Source organism: Melopsittacus undulatus, chromosome 4 (genome assembly GCF_012275295.1).
Source record: "Melopsittacus undulatus isolate bMelUnd1 chromosome 4, bMelUnd1.mat.Z, whole genome shotgun sequence".
In the NCBI taxonomy this organism is placed as follows: Eukaryota; Metazoa; Chordata; class Aves; order Psittaciformes; family Psittaculidae; genus Melopsittacus; species Melopsittacus undulatus.
In genome coordinates, this window is record NC_047530.1 from 73,543,112 (window position 1) to 73,558,843 (window position 15,732).

Here is a 15,732-nt window from a genome sequence, read left to right on the forward strand (position 1 = left end):
ACCTTTTTTCCCTGATTTTTCATTACGGCTGTGTTTTGGAAGCAACAGATTATTTTATATGAGCTATGGTGTAAACTTTCCTTTTGTATTCTGTTTGGCAGAATGAGTACAAGCAGGAATATAATGAGTTTTTCAAGGGTATTGGTTGGAGTCCTGCTGGCTCTCTAGACGTGGAGAAATCTAAGAAAGCCATGGAAATTGCAAGTGATCAGAAATACCGTCAGCATCCCAGCATGTTCCGCTTTACGAAACAGAACGATTCCATGGACATGGTCCTTGCAAAGCAGAATGCAAATATAATGAACAAAGTGAGTATTTAAGGGGAAAATTAGGCAGACATTCACATCTAATCCATTTCAAGAAATCATTGTCTCTATCACAGCCTTTATGTAGCAGTGTTTCCCTGGGAAAAACAACTGCCACAGGTTCCCCCTTTTTATTTTTTTTTTCTTAATGAAATACTCAGTTACTGTTAGATAACATTGGTTAAATAAATCTTCCCTCATTTTTCCTATTGCTACCTCTTGAAGCTGTATTCTTCTCATTCCTGTTTAGAAATTACTGGCCCTGAAAATCTTGATAATTAGATTTAATTAGAAGCAAGGCTGGATCCTAATTCATCTGATCCTGGATTGGGCCATTATATACTAAGATAAATCTAAGTCATCACCTTCATCTTTTTACCCATCCATATCCAAAGTGCGCAGATGGGAAGGTGAAAACCCCAAAAGAGCCATGCTTTGTCAGCTATTTTGACATATCTGATACTACTTTTTTCAATAGCATGCTTATACTCAAGCTTGGGAGAAGGATAAAACTCAGGTTCATGTGATGCCGGATACACCAGATATTCTACAGGCAAAACAGAACAAGACGAACTACAGTCAGGTAGAGTTTTTCAATATTTCCTATTACATTTTAAATTAAAATCTACTTTATTCAAATTTAAAGGTGCCTCCCATTTCAAAGTAAGTAATTAATTTGTGTTAGGTTAGAAAAAATGGATGATTTAGGACACAGGTGAGAATTTTTACATGAATAGTGTTTTCAGAGTAGCAATAATACCATCTTCAGCCTAGCAAAGCAGCAGCCTAAATTACATTTTAGTGTATGGAAAAGATAAATTCTTATTTTGAAATCTGGATATGAATGATCCATACTCTATGCTTGCTATAGAAATCACTTATGTTAAAATTTTCTTACTACAAAATTAGAATTTTATTGTATATATGTTTAACATGTGGGAAAAGAAATGCATGCAGTGATTCTAACTTTTCTGTCAGGTTTCAAATATAAGGAAGTGACAATTGTGCTGATATAAAATACTTAGATTTTGCTTTGCATGATTGCCTAGAGGCAAAATTTTGACTTGCAAGTGCTGGTACTTAAAAACAACCGTGCACAAACTGATTTGACTATTAAATGGCTATATTACAGCCTTATTAGTTACAATTTTGCTAAACCAACTAAAAAGTTTTCAGTTATCCTGGATGTATATATTTCACATTCCCCACATATGTTTCAAATCTTCAGGATAAGACATAGTAGGAAGCTGCTGCAGTAAAGAGAAAACTATTTAGTCACTAGCCTAAGACTTGGAAGACTTGTGTTCCTTGCTTACTCTCAGTTTCTGTTCTGCAGCCTGGGAGGCAATCAGAATTTGGCATTATGGCTCATTAGCAGATCTAAATAGAAGGTGACTTACAGATTACTAAGACTTTTAAATTAATATTGGTTTAAATTTTAGAAACTCTACAAGCTTGGCTGGGAGCAGATGATAAAGAAAGGCTATGACCTCACACCTGAAGCCATTTCAGTGAAAACTGCCAAAGCTTCAAGGGACATAGCAAGTGATGTAAGCAATATTTCTAATTTAATATGACAGACGCTTTATCTAGTTGCTATAACCTACAGAGTTGCACTAGATTGAGATACACCTATTTGCTAAGGTGTAGCCTGGAGTAAAAAGCAAAATTGCTGGCAAAACTCTTTCCTGATTTGTTCTTGTCAGTGAAGAAAATATAAGAAGGGCTGCTCTGGCATCTTGACAGTTCCAAAGATTGTGGTCCTCCCATGGAGTGGCTTAGTCATACAAGGTTAGCAGTTGTCTGCTCTTCTGGGTGTTGCATTTTGAGAGCAGCAGCAAATTTAGTCCAGTTAGCTGGTCTCAGTGCCTATACTGAGAAATCCCTTTCTAAACTCTGAAATAGATGTGGTGACACACATTGCTGTTACCATAACTTGATATGAATGTAAATCCTGCATTTATGGAAGAGATTTTATCAATCATTAGGAAATGTTTCCAGTGCTTAAGCATCTGCAATTTTCATTGCTGATTATTGTATTCATCAAAATAGTTCAGTATATTGGCCTTTGGGAGTTCTGAACAGTATGACTGTATGAATTACATGGCACAGGAGACCATTCTTGTAGCCATGTACTCTTCCTCTCCAGGGACTGTCTTCCTTCCAAGGAACAGTGTTCACTGACACCAAATAATGCATATTAATCAAGGGACTATTCAAAATTTACATGAGAAGCCGTAACAAATTGCTCATTTCATTGCTAATGAGAAACATTGAACTGAGAGAATATATTCATGTTTTGCTTATACATTTTACCACTGTCTGTTTCTTACTGTAATTTCAATAATGCAATTTTTGTCATTTTAGTACAAGTACAAAGAAGGTTACCGCAAGCAGCAGGGACATCACATTGGATTCCGCAGCTTACAGGATGATCCTAAGATGCTGTGGTCTATGCAAGTTGCTAAGATGCAGAGTGAGAGAGAGTACAAGAAAGATTTTGAAAAGTGGAAGACAAAGTTTAATATGCCGGTGGATATGCTGGGCTTTCTTCTGGCTAAGAAATGTCAGGAACTGGTTAGTGATGTAGACTACAAAAGGGTGCTCCACCGTTGGACTTGTCTGCCAGACCAGATTGACGTCGAACAGGCAAAGAGAGTCTATGAACTACAGAGTGATGTAAGATTCCTCTGAATTAAATTACTTTTTATGAGATATATACTACTTATTGAAAAATATTTTAATAATCAGTTTGTTATGCCCGTGTAGATCAGATTGAAGCTAAAATGCCAGTTTCACCACTTAGCATGTTTTGCACAGTACCAACCACACTGCCACAGGTACCACTTCCACTAGACCAGGATGCTCAAAGGACCATCCAACTTGACCTCAAACACTTCCAGGCACAGGTCACTGAGTACCTGTACCAGTGCCTCACCACACTCATGGGGAAGAATTTCTTCCTAATATGTAATCTAAATACCTCCTCCGTCAGTTTAAAGCCATTCTCCATGCATTTCTACTGAAAAGGAATTAACAACTGGCTGTAGTTGTGTATGGCAGGGGGACAGCAACAGATTCAAATATTTTCCTCTGGAGAACCATCAGTGGTCAAAGGCATGCCAGGTGTGCAGAGGCAAATGGAGTGAAGTGTGTTAGGTGATGAGGTATAAGGCTTCTCTGATAGCTCTTCCAGCTGGAGATTGCCATGTGTGGCAGTTGGTTCTTGGGGAGATGAGGAAGATGGAGGTGGAGGGTATGTGGATGGCTTGGCACTTGCTCGTGGTGCTGTAGGTGTGGGAAGGCAGGCTGTGTGGATCTGAGCTTAATGGGAGTCCCTTTTCTGGTGGCAAGTGGTTTAGGCGGGGAATGTGTTTTGATTGGCAGAGCTTCCCTTGGCAGGAGGAGTGGTTGCATGGCGTGAGGAGGATGCTGATCAGCCTTGTGTCCTTGCCTGTCCTTTCAGAACGTGTACAAGTCTGACCTTTCATGGCTGAGGGGCATTGGCTGGTCCCCGATTGGTTCGCTGGACGATGAGAAGAATAAGAGGGCGAGCCTCATCCTGAGTGACAAGAAGTATCGGCAGCACCCAGACACCATCAAATTCACGAGCCTTCCCGACTCAATGCCCATGGTTCTGGCAAAGCACAACTCTGAAATCATGAACCAGGTGAGCTTTGCTTGTGTTTTCAACCTGAGGGAAATAGGTGCATGGCCCAAGACGCTGTGTTCTCTCCTTCCGAGGCCTGGGTTTCTTAAGAGGGATATTGCCTTGTCTTGCATGGGCTCTTTGTTTTTGCTGTTTGTGATCAAATTCTCTTACGTGTGGCTGGAGCCGGGATTGGGAGCAGGGTGGAAAAGAAAGGGGCAAAGCTTTCGCATGCTTTGGGAGAAGAAGAGGTGTTCCTGAGGCATTGCAATGTGAAGTCCCCCAGCTTCAGTTCCTTGATCTAGTTTGCTGTTTGAGTTTGTTGCCCTGTTCTAGCTTGGTCTTCTTTCACGATGGACTTGTTCTTTTCAGCGTGCGTACACGTCAGCCTGGGAGAAAGATAAAACCAGCATTCACATTATGCCGGATACACCTGGTATTTTGCTGGCCCAGCAGAACAAAGTGAACTACAGTGAGGTAGGTGGTTGAGCTGAGGTGAAGTGTCCATCCCTGGACACTGCTGTGGCCTGGGAAGCAGTGTTGTTTGAGGGGAGTGGTTGTTTCTCTTCCAGAAAATGTACCGGCTTGCAATGGAGGAAGATAAGAAAAAGGGCTATGACATGCGAGCAGATGCCATTCCTATCACGTCTGCTAAAGCTTCCAGAGACATTGCAAGTGATGTAAGTACAGCAGAGCCCTTGTTGACCGAGCCTGTTGAAGAGTTTCCGGTTCCTCATAATTGAATCCCGGGCTTCTAACCTCAACCAAATGGAGGCAGCACAGCTCTTGCATGTCATAACCATTCAGCCAGTCCATAACTGTTTTGTTTCCGGAGGGTCTGGGCGTAGCTGGCCCTGCATGTTGTCAGTGTGCAGTGTTAGGGAATTTGCAGATGTTGTGGGAAGAGTATATGTGGGATCTTTGTGATGGATACAATCCTAAGCAATGTCCCTGGGGAACTTGTGGCAGCATCACCTTGTGCATGCAGGCTGAACTTGTGAGGTGTGTTTCTGCCACCAGTATGGTGAGTCTGTATGCCTTGCCATTACAGCAAGAGAGTTGAGGTGGAGAATTGGATCAGAAAATCAAACCAAGTTTGTGTAATGACTGGGCAGTTATCTGTTCTGTCAAGGGGTGGGTAGTCGCTGAAGGCCAGTCATTGCAGTGCCAGAGATTATCTTTTCAGGTCTCAGCGCTATAATATCCAAATTTAATCTCTCGTGTGATGTTCAGGAGTTAAAGGCAACTTCATTGACTGGAAGGAAATGAGTTTGATCCCTTCAGCATCTTACCTGAGATTTCACTGAGAGGCAAGGGAAAGAGTGTTTTGTTACTTATCACGTTCTTGTCCCTTCCCACTCAGTGGCTGTAAACCTGCAGCTCAGGGCACACACTGGGCTGGGAGGATAAGACTCCTGAGCCTGGAGCAGGGGAGTATGCCAGCTGCTGTGGGCTGTTTTGGGTGAGTACAGTCAGGACTGTGCAGCTGAAGGCCCAGGTTGCCTGCTGGAGCAGCGTGGTGGTTTGCCTGACTTTTGCAACCCAGCTGCTGAGCAGGCCTCTCAGTGGCCTGACTGGGGATGTTTTAGGTTGTGTACAGAGCCTGTCTGTATGCATACCTCCTGGTTCCCGAGCTAGCTGGGCTGGAGTTCTTGTCTGGGCTCCATGCACCTCCTGTGTCCCAGTGTAGACATGGCATGGGATGGAAGTGTGTAGGACACAGCAGGGCTATGAGGCACATAGTCACCTCTTCAGGCGGTGACCTTGCCAGACTTCATTAGCAAAGTGCCTGCATGCAAGGTACCGCTACGGAACAGTGTCAGAAGGGAGAAGAGCTGTCCTAAAACTGACTGAGCTTCTTCAATCCTGCAGTACAAGTACAAGGAAGGCTATCGCAAGCAGCTTGGCCATCACATTGGAGCCCGTAACATAGAGGATGATCCAAAGATGATGTGGTCGATGCATGTAGCCAAGATCCAGAGTGACAGGGAGTACAAGAAAGCCTTTGAGAAGTCAAAGACAAACTTCAGTACTCCGGTGGATATGCTGGGAATCGTGTTGGCCAAGAAATGCCAGGAGCTGGTCAGTGATGTTGATTACAAGCACCCCCTGCATCGGTGGACGTGTCTGCCGGACCAGAATGACGTTGTACAAGCCAGGAAAGTGTACGACCTCCAGAGTGATGTAAGTGGTTCCTTGCTGTCCATGTGAAAACCAGGAAACAACTTTGGTCGGTACTATTCCTCTGTTAGAGTAGGTCCAGATGGTGAGCGTAAGTGTAGGCTTATTCTGTGGGAATGAGAGTGTATGGTGTATGTGAATTCTTGCTGAATCCTAGAATGGTTTGGGGTTGGAAGGGACCTCAATGATCTCCACTTCCCACGATTTCTACAGTGCCTCACCAGCCTTCCAGTAGACCACCCTTCCAGTAGACCAAGTCCTGAACACTTGCAGGCACTGGGCATCCAAAGGTTCTCCTGGCACCCTGTGCCAGTGCCTCACCACCCTCACAAGGAAAAATTTCTTCCTAATACCAATCTTAGTCTCCCTTTGGTTAGTTTAGAGCCATTCCCCCTGTATTTCTATTGAAAAGAAACTTACAGTTTCAGCCTTTCTCCTCCGGGTCTCATTAGTTTCTGATTCGACAGTTTAGGAGACATCCCAGCAGTCCAGCTTTGTTCTTGGTGAGATTTGTCAGGAATGGCCAGGACTGGTGTTAGTGTGTGGTCATATGTGATGGTCACAGAAGAGCCCTGTCTTGCCTTGAGCATTTTGCAGGTGTCTGTAGTTGTGTATGGCAGGGGGAGAGCAACAGAATCAAGTATTTTCCTCTGGAGAACCATCAGTGGTCAAAGGCATGCCAGGTGTGCAGAGGCAAATGGAGTGAAGTGTGTTAGGTGGTGAGGTATAAGGCTTCTCTGATAGCTCTGCTAGCTGGAGATTGCCATGTGTGGCAGTTGGTTCTTGGGGAGATGAGGAAGATGGAGGTGGAGGGTATGTGGATGGCTTGGCACTTGCTCGTGGTGCTGTAGGTGTGGGAAGGCAGGCTGTGTGGATCTGAGCTTAATGGGAGTCCCTTTTCTGGTGGCAAGTGGTTTAGGCGGGGAATGTGTTTTGATTGGCAGAGCTTCCCTTGGCAGGAGGAGTGGTTGCATGGCGTGAGGAGGATGCTGATCAGCCTTGTGTCCTTGCCTGTCCTTTCAGAACGTGTACAAGTCTGACCTTACATGGCTGAGGGGCATTGGCTGGTCCCCGATTGGTTCGCTGGACGATGAGAAGAATAAGAGGGCGAGCCTCATCCTGAGTGACAAGAAGTATCGGCAGCACCCAGACACCATCAAATTCACGAGCCTTCCCGACTCAATGCCCATGGTTCTGGCAAAGCACAACTCTGAAATCATGAACCAGGTGAGCTTTGCTTGTGTTTTCAACCTGAGGGAAATAGGTGCATGGCCCAAGACGCTGTGTTCTCTCCTTCCGAGGCCTGGGTTTCTTAAGAGGGATATTGCCTTGTCTTGCATGGGCTCTTTGTTTTTGCTGTTTGTGATCAAATTCTCTTACGTGTGGCTGGAGCCGGGATTGGGAGCAGGGTGGAAAAGAAAGGGGCAAAGCTTTCGCATGCTTTGGGAGAAGAAGAGGTGTTCCTGAGGCATTGCAATGTGAAGTCCCCCAGCTTCAGTTCCTTGATCTAGTTTGCTGTTTGAGTTTGTTGCCCTGTTCTAGCTTGGTCTTCGTTCACGTTGGACTTGTTCTTTTCAGCGTGCGTACACGTCAGCCTGGGAGAAAGATAAAACCAGCATTCACATTATGCCAGATACACCTGGTATTTTGCTGGCCCAGCAGAACAAAGTGAACTACAGTGAGGTAGGTGGTTGAGCTGGGGTGAAGTGTCCATCCCTGGACACTGCTGTGGCCTGGGAAGCAGTGTTGTTTGAGGGGAGTGGTTGTTTCTCTTCCAGAAAATGTACCGGCTTGCAATGGAGGAAGATAAGAAAAAGGGCTATGACATGCGAGCAGATGCCATTCCTATCACGTCTGCTAAAGCTTCCAGAGACATTGCAAGTGATGTAAGTACAGCAGAGCTCTTCTTGGAAGACCCTTCTCAGTCTTACTTACAATTTCAGGAAGAGGCTTCGGAAAAAATTCATAGAATCCTAGAGTGTTTTGTGTTGGAAGTGCCTTAAAGATCATGTTGTTGCTACCCCTGTGCCTCAGGCAGGGATACCTCCCCCATTAGACTGGGTTACTCCAAGTCCTGTGCAAGCTGGCCTTCGATATTTCCAGGCATGGGGCAGCCTAAACTCCTTTGTGCAACCTTTTATACTGCCTGACTACTATCATAGTGAAGACACTCTTCCTACTGCCTCATCTATCTGCTTTCTGTTTAAAACCATTTTCCTCTGACCTGTTACTGTATTCCCTGATAAAGAATCCCTACTTATCTTTTCTGTAGTCCCTCTTTAGGTATTGGAAAGCTTTTATAAGGTGTTCCCAGAGTCTTTTCTTCCCCGGGCTGCACAACCCATGTCTCTCTACTAGTCTCCATTGGAGAGGTAATCTGGCTCTTAGAGGATCTGTTTGGTTTCCTGTGGACTTGCTCCAATAGGTCCATGTCTTTGTTATGCTTTGTGCCCCAGAGCTGAACTCAGTGTTCCAAGTGGGGTGTCATGAGGGTGAAGTAGATAGTATCTCCTCCTTTGACCTGCTGCTCAAACTTATTTTGATGCAGCCCAGGATATGATTGGTTTTCTGTGCTAATCAGTTTTTAATCTACCAGTATCCCCAAGTCCTTGTCTATAGGGCTGGTTTAAGTCCACTTGTATGCCTGTGACCATGTCTGAGAGTGCCTTGACCCAAATACAGGCCCTTGCACTTGCCTTGTTGAAACTCATGAGGTTCACCTCTCAAATGTGTGAAGGTCCTATTGAATGGCATCTCTTCCTTCTGGTGTATCAATCATACTACTCAACCTGGTGACATCCACAAGCTTGCTGAGGGTGCACTCAATCCCACTGTCCATGTTCCCAAGCAATGCCATTATATAATACTGGTCCAAGTACAGACCTCTGAGGGACACAACTCATCAATTTTTTCTACCCAGATATCAAGCTGTTGACCACAATTCTTTCAGTGTGACCATCTAGCCAATTAATTGTTTGCTGAGCGATCCACCCATCAAATCCATTTGTCTCCATTATATAAATGAAAATGTTGTGTGGGACAGTATCAAATGCCTCATACAAGTCCAGGTAGATGATGTCAGTCCCTCTTCCTTTATGCACCAGTGTTGTAGCCCCATGGTAGAAGGCCACCACATTTGTCAGTCATGATTTGCCTGTAGTGAAGCCATGTTTGATGTCACCAGTTAGCTCTGTTTAATGTGTGCCACAGTGTAGTTTCCTGGAGGATCCTCTCCATGATGTTGCCATGCACGAAGGTGAGACTGATCGGCCTATAGGTCCCCAGGCCTTTTCTTTTTTGCCTCTTTACATATAGGGGCTATGTTTCCCCTTTTCCAGTCAGTGGGAATTTCACCAGGCTGCCATGACATCTCAAATAGGATAGATAATGGCTTGGCCACTTTACCTGCTAGTTCCCTCAGAACCCACAGATGCATCTCATCGGGTCCCATGGAGTTGTGCACCTTCAGGTTCCTTAGATGGTCCTGAACCTGATCTTCTCAGGACGTGGGCAGTACTTCGTTCTCCCAGTCCCTGCTTTTGCCTTCTGTGACTTTGGTGGTGTGGCTGGAGGTCTTGCTGGTGAAGAACAGGGAAAAATTTTGTTGAGTACCTCAGCTTTCTCCGTGTCAGCTGTAGCCAGGTCTCCCATTTCATTCACCACAGGGGTACAGTTTCTTTCATCTTTCTTTGTTGTCTTATCTACCAGAATAAACCTTCCCTGTTTTTTACATCCCTAGCCAAGTTCAGCTCCAACTGTGCTTTAGCTTTCCTGATACATTCCCTGCTCTCCTGGGCCATATCTCTATAATTTCTTCAGGATGTGTGTCCCTGCCTCCATTGCCTATGCATTTTGGTTTGGGTTTGGTTTTGCCTCTATTGCCTATGCATTTGAGTTTGGCTAATAGGTCTTCACTTAGTTAAGCTGGTGTCCTACCTCTCCTGCCTGACTTCCTAAATGTTGGGATGGAGAACTCTTGTGCCCTGAGAATAATGTGTTTAAATAGAATCATAGAATCATAGAATAGTTAGGGTTGGAAAGGACCTTAAGATCGTCTAGTTCCAACCCACCTGCCATGGGCAGGGACATCTCACACTCCAGCTCTCGTTTGTTCCTATATTTCTGAGGAGACCTTCCCCAGATATCCCACTCACTAGCACCCTAACCAACTGAAAGTTTGCCTTTCTGAGGTTTAGGGTATGGACTGTACTTTTTACTTGTTCTATACCCTTCTTATTGAGAAATCTACCAGAGCACAATTGCAAAAGCCCAGGGTCCTTCCAGTATTGACATCCTCAGTAAATTCTTCCACATGAGTGAGCAACAGCTCCAGCAGTGCCTCTCTTCTGGTCAGGACTCAATCACCTATGTTAGGAAGTTGTCTTGAATGCACTCCAGTAGTCTCCTGGACTGCTTGCTGTTTGCTGTATGTTTTTTGCAACACATGTACAGATGGTGAAAGACCCCTGTCAGGATGAAGGACTCTTGAGTGTGATGCTCCCTGCAGGTGAACAAAGAACTGTTCCTCAACCACTTGCTCTTAATTAGGTTGCCTTTAGTAGACAGCAGTCACAAAGATTCATTTATTTGCTTCATCTCTAGTTTTCCTCCAAAAGTTCTCAATATGTACATTTTTGAAAAAGTGCTGTGTTGCCCTTTGCCAGTTCCAAACTCAGTGGCTGTAAACCTGCAGCTCAGGGCACACACTGGGCTGGGAGGATAAGACTCCTGAGCCTGGAGCAGGGGAGTATGCCAGCTGCTGTGGGCTGCTGTGGGTGAGTACAGTCAGGACTGTGCAGCTGAAGGCCCAGGTTGCCTGCTGGAGCAGCGTGGTGGTTTGCCTGACTTTTGCAACCCAGCTGCTGAGCAGGCCTCTCAGTGGCCTGACTGGGGATGTTTTAGGTTGTGTACAGAGCCTGTCTGTATGCATACCTCCTGGTTCTCGAGCTAGCTGGGCTGGAGTTCTTGTCTGGGCTCCATGCACCTCCTGTGTCCCAGTGTAGACATGGCATGGGATGGAAGTGTGTAGGACACAGCAGGGCTATGAGGCACATAGTCACCTCTTCAGGCGGTGACCTTGCCAGACTTCATTAGCAAAGTGCCTGCATGCAAGGTACCGCTACGGAACAGTGTCAGAAGGGAGAAGAGCTGTCCTAAAACTGACTGAGCTTCTTCAATCCTGCAGTACAAGTACAAGGAAGGCTATCGCAAGCAGCTTGGCCATCACATTGGAGCCCGTAACATAGAGGATGATCCAAAGATGATGTGGTCGATGCATGTAGCCAAGATCCAGAGTGACAGGGAGTACAAGAAAGCCTTTGAGAAGACAAAAACAAACTTCAGTAGCCCAGTGGATATGCTGGGAATCGTGTTGGCCAAGAAATGCCAGGAGCTGGTCAGTGATGTTGATTACAAGCACCCCCTGCATCGGTGGACGTGTCTGCCGGACCAGAATGACGTTGTACAAGCCAGGAAAGTGTACGACCTCCAGAGTGATGTAAGTGGTTCCTTGCTGTCCATGTGTGTCCTGGTTTGAGCAGTAGCAGTCATTTTTCTCCTTGGTAGCTGGTGCAGTGCTGTGTTTTGACTTTCGGGCTGAGAACAGTTGCTGATAGCAAGTATGTTTTGGGTTACTGCTCAAATGTTTGGTTTTGTCCAAGGCCTTTTGTAAGCTCATGCTCTGCCAGGGAGGAGGGGAAGCCGGGAGGAAGGAGAGACAGGACACCTGACCTAGGCTAGCCAAAGAGGTATTCCATACCATAGCACATCATACCCAGGAGGTAACCGGGAGAACCCGGAAGGGCTGGAGCTCTGGGGGGATGGAGGAGGTATCGGTCGGTGCTCAGTCGGGCAGGGTGGGGTGAGTTATGGGTCGGTGGCTGGTGAGGTGTTGTATTCTCTTCACTTGTTATTGGCTTTAATCGTTATTATTTCTAGTAGTAATGGCAGTAGTTATTTGTGTTATACCTTAGCTATTAAACTGTGCTTATCTCAACCCGTGGGGGCTACATTCCTTGGATTCTCCTTCCTAAATCTCCCAGAGTTGGGGGAGCAAGAGGGGGAGTGAGTGAGCTGTGTGGACTTGGTATTAAACCACGACAATGTGAAAACCAGGAAATAACTTTGGTCAGTAGTATTCTCTGTTGGAGTAGGTCCAGATGGGGAGCGTAAGTGTAGGCTTATTCTGTGGGAATGAGAGTGTGTGGTGTATGTAAATTCTTGCCGAATCCTAGAATGGTTTGGGGTTGGAAGGGACCTCAATGATCTCAACTTCCCATGATTTCTACAGTGCCTCACCAGCCTTCCAGTAGACCAGCTTGCTTAAAGTCCTGAACACTTGCAGGCACTGGGCATCCAAAGGTTCTCCTGGCACCCTGTGCCAGTGCCTCACCACCCTCACAAGGAAAAAAATTCTACCTGATACCCAATCATAGTCTCTCCTCGGTCAGTTTAGAGCCATTCCCCCTGTATTTCTATTGAAAAGAAACTTACAGTTTCAGTCTTTCTCCTCCGGGTCTCATTAGTTTCTGACTTGACAGTTTAGGAGACATCCCAGCAGTCCAGCTTTGTTCTTGGAGAGATTTGTCAGGAATGGCCAGGACTGGTGTTAGTGTGTGGTCATGCGTGATGGTCACAGAAGAGCCCTGTCTTGCCTTGAGCATTTTGCAGGTGTCTGTAGTTGTGTATGGCAGGGGGAGAGCAACAGAATCAAGTATTTTCCTCTGGAGAACCATCAGTGGTCAAAGGCATGCCAGGTGTGCAGAGGCAAATGGTGTGAAGTGTGTTAGGTGATGAGGTATAAGGCTTCTCTGATAGCTCTTCCAGCTGGAGATTGCCATGTGTGGCAGTTGGTTCTTGGGGAGATGAGGAAGATGGAGGTGGAGGGTATGTGGATGGCTTGGCACTTGCTTGTGGTGCTGTAGGTGTGGGAAGGCAGGCTGTGTGGATCTGAGCTTAATGGGAGTCCCTTTTCTGGTGGCAAGTGGTTTAGGCGGGGAATGTGTTTTGATTGGCAGAGCTTCCCTTGGCAGGAGGAGTGGTTGCATGGCGTGAGGAGGATGCTGATCAGCCTTGTGTCCTTGCCTGTCCTTTCAGAACGTGTACAAGTCTGACCTTACATGGCTGAGGGGCATTGGCTGGTCCCCGATTGGTTCGCTGGACGATGAGAAGAATAAGAGGGCGAGCCTCATCCTGAGTGACAAGAAGTATCGGCAGCACCCAGACACCATCAAATTCACGAGCCTTCCCGACTCAATGCCCATGGTTCTGGCAAAGCACAACTCTGAAATCATGAACCAGGTGAGCTTTGCTTGTGTTTTCAACCTGAGGGAAATAGGTGCATGGCCCAAGACGCTGTGTTCTCTCCTTCCGAGGCCTGGGTTTCTTAAGAGGGATATTGCCTTGTCTTGCATGGGCTCTTTGTTTTTGCTGTTTGTGATCAAATTCTCTTACGTGTGGCTGGAGCCGGGATTGGGAGCAGGGTGGAAAAGAAAGGGGCAAAGCTTTCGCATGCTTTGGGAGAAGAAGAGGTGTTCCTGAGGCATTGCAATGTGAAGTCCCCCAGCTTCAGTTCCTTGATCTAGTTTGCTGTTTGAGTTTGTTGCCCTGTTCTAGCTTGGTCTTCGTTCACGTTGGACTTGTTCTTTTCAGCGTGCGTACACGTCAGCCTGGGAGAAAGATAAAACCAGCATTCACATTATGCCGGATACACCTGGTATTTTGCTGGCCCAGCAGAACAAAGTGAACTACAGTGAGGTAGGTGGTTGAGCTGGGGTGAAGTGTCCATCCCTGGACACTGCTGTGGCCTGGGAAGCAGTGTTGTTTGAGGGGAGTGGTTGTTTCTCTTCCAGAAAATGTACCGGCTTGCAATGGAGGAAGATAAGAAAAAGGGCTATGACATGCGAGCAGATGCCATTCCTATCACGTCTGCTAAAGCTTCCAGAGACATTGCAAGTGATGTAAGTACAGCAGAGCCCTTGTTGACCGAGCCTGTTGAAGAGTTTCCAGTTCCTCATAATTGAATCCCGGGCTTCTAACCTCAACCAAATGGAGGCAGCACAGCTCTTGCATGTCATAACCATTCAGCCAGTCCATAACTGTTTTGTTTCCGGAGGGTCTGGGCGTAGCTGGCCCTGCATGTTGTCAGTGTGCAGTGTTAGGGAATTTGCAGATGTTGTGGGAAGAGTATATGTGGGATCTTTGTGATGGATACAATCCTAAGCAATGTCCCTGGGGAACTTGTGGCAGCATCACCTTGTGCATGCAGGCTGAACTTGTGAGGTGTGTTTCTGCCACCAGTATGGTGAGTCTGTATGCCTTGCCATTACAGCAAGAGAGTTGAGGTGGAGAATTGGATCAGAAAATCAAACCAAGTTTGTGTAATGACTGGGCAGTTATCTGTTCTGTCAAGGGGTGGGTAGTCGCTGAAGGCCAGTCATTGCAGTGCCAGAGATTATCTTTTCAGGTCTCAGCGCTATAATATCCAAATTTAATCTCTCGTGTGATGTTCAGGAGTTAAAGGCAACTTCATTGACTGGAAGGAAATGAGTTTGATCCCTTCAGCATCTTACCTGAGATTTCACTGAGAGGCAAGGGAAAGAGTGTTTTGTTACTTATCACGTTCTTGTCCCTTCCCACTCAGTGGCTGTAAACCTGCAGCTCAGGGCACACACTGGGCTGGGAGGATAAGACTCCTGAGCCTGGAGCAGGGGAGTATGCCAGCTGCTGTGGGCTGTTTTGGGTGAGTACAGTCAGGACTGTGCAGCTGAAGGCCCAGGTTGCCTGCTGGAGCAGCGTGGTGGTTTGCCTGACTTTTGCAACCCAGCTGCTGAGCAGGCCTCTCAGTGGCCTGACTGGGGATGTTTTAGGTTGTGTACAGAGCCTGTCTGTATGCATACCTCCTGGTTCCCGAGCTAGCTGGGCTGGAGTTCTTGTCTGGGCTCCATGCACCTCCTGTGTCCCAGTGTAGACATGGCATGGGATGGAAGTGTGTAGGACACAGCAGGGCTATGAGGCACATAGTCACCTCTTCAGGCGGTGACCTTGCCAGACTTCATTAGCAAAGTGCCTGCATGCAAGGTACCGCTACGGAACAGTGTCAGAAGGGAGAAGAGCTGTCCTAAAACTGACTGAGCTTCTTCAATCCTGCAGTACAAGTACAAGGAAGGCTATCGCAAGCAGCTTGGCCATCACATTGGAGCCCGTAACATAGAGGATGATCCAAAGATGATGTGGTCGATGCATGTAGCCAAGATCCAGAGTGACAGGGAGTACAAGAAAGCCTTTGAGAAGTCAAAGACAAACTTCAGTACTCCGGTGGATATGCTGGGAATCGTGTTGGCCAAGAAATGCCAGGAGCTGGTCAGTGATGTTGATTACAAGCACCCCCTGCATCGGTGGACGTGTCTGCCGGACCAGAATGACGTTGTACAAGCCAGGAAAGTGTACGACCTCCAGAGTGATGTAAGTGGTTCCTTGCTGTCCATGTGAAAACCAGGAAACAACTTTGGTCGGTACTATTCCTCTGTTAGAGTAGGTCCAGATGGTGAGCGTAAGTGTAGGCTTATTCTGTGGGAATGAGAGTGTGTGGTGTATGTG

The 15,732-nt window shown here is 46.4% G+C and overlaps 1 protein-coding gene across 1 annotated transcript in view; it reads left to right on the plus strand.

Moving 5' to 3' along the window:
• Positions 1-15,732, plus strand: part of NEB (nebulin) — a 121,293-nt gene that overhangs the window by 28,827 nt on the left and 76,734 nt on the right. The window contains exons 27-42 of the mRNA XM_034061660.1: positions 102-308; positions 784-888; positions 1,748-1,855; positions 2,673-2,984; positions 3,772-3,975; positions 4,327-4,431; positions 4,527-4,634; positions 5,827-6,138; positions 7,159-7,362; positions 7,714-7,818; positions 7,914-8,021; positions 11,321-11,632; positions 13,231-13,434; positions 13,786-13,890; positions 13,986-14,093; positions 15,286-15,597. Of these exons, the coding sequence (XP_033917551.1) occupies positions 102-308; positions 784-888; positions 1,748-1,855; positions 2,673-2,984; positions 3,772-3,975; positions 4,327-4,431; positions 4,527-4,634; positions 5,827-6,138; positions 7,159-7,362; positions 7,714-7,818; positions 7,914-8,021; positions 11,321-11,632; positions 13,231-13,434; positions 13,786-13,890; positions 13,986-14,093; positions 15,286-15,597 (2,919 nt within the window). The remainder of the gene's footprint in view (positions 1-101; positions 309-783; positions 889-1,747; positions 1,856-2,672; positions 2,985-3,771; positions 3,976-4,326; positions 4,432-4,526; positions 4,635-5,826; positions 6,139-7,158; positions 7,363-7,713; positions 7,819-7,913; positions 8,022-11,320; positions 11,633-13,230; positions 13,435-13,785; positions 13,891-13,985; positions 14,094-15,285; positions 15,598-15,732) is intronic.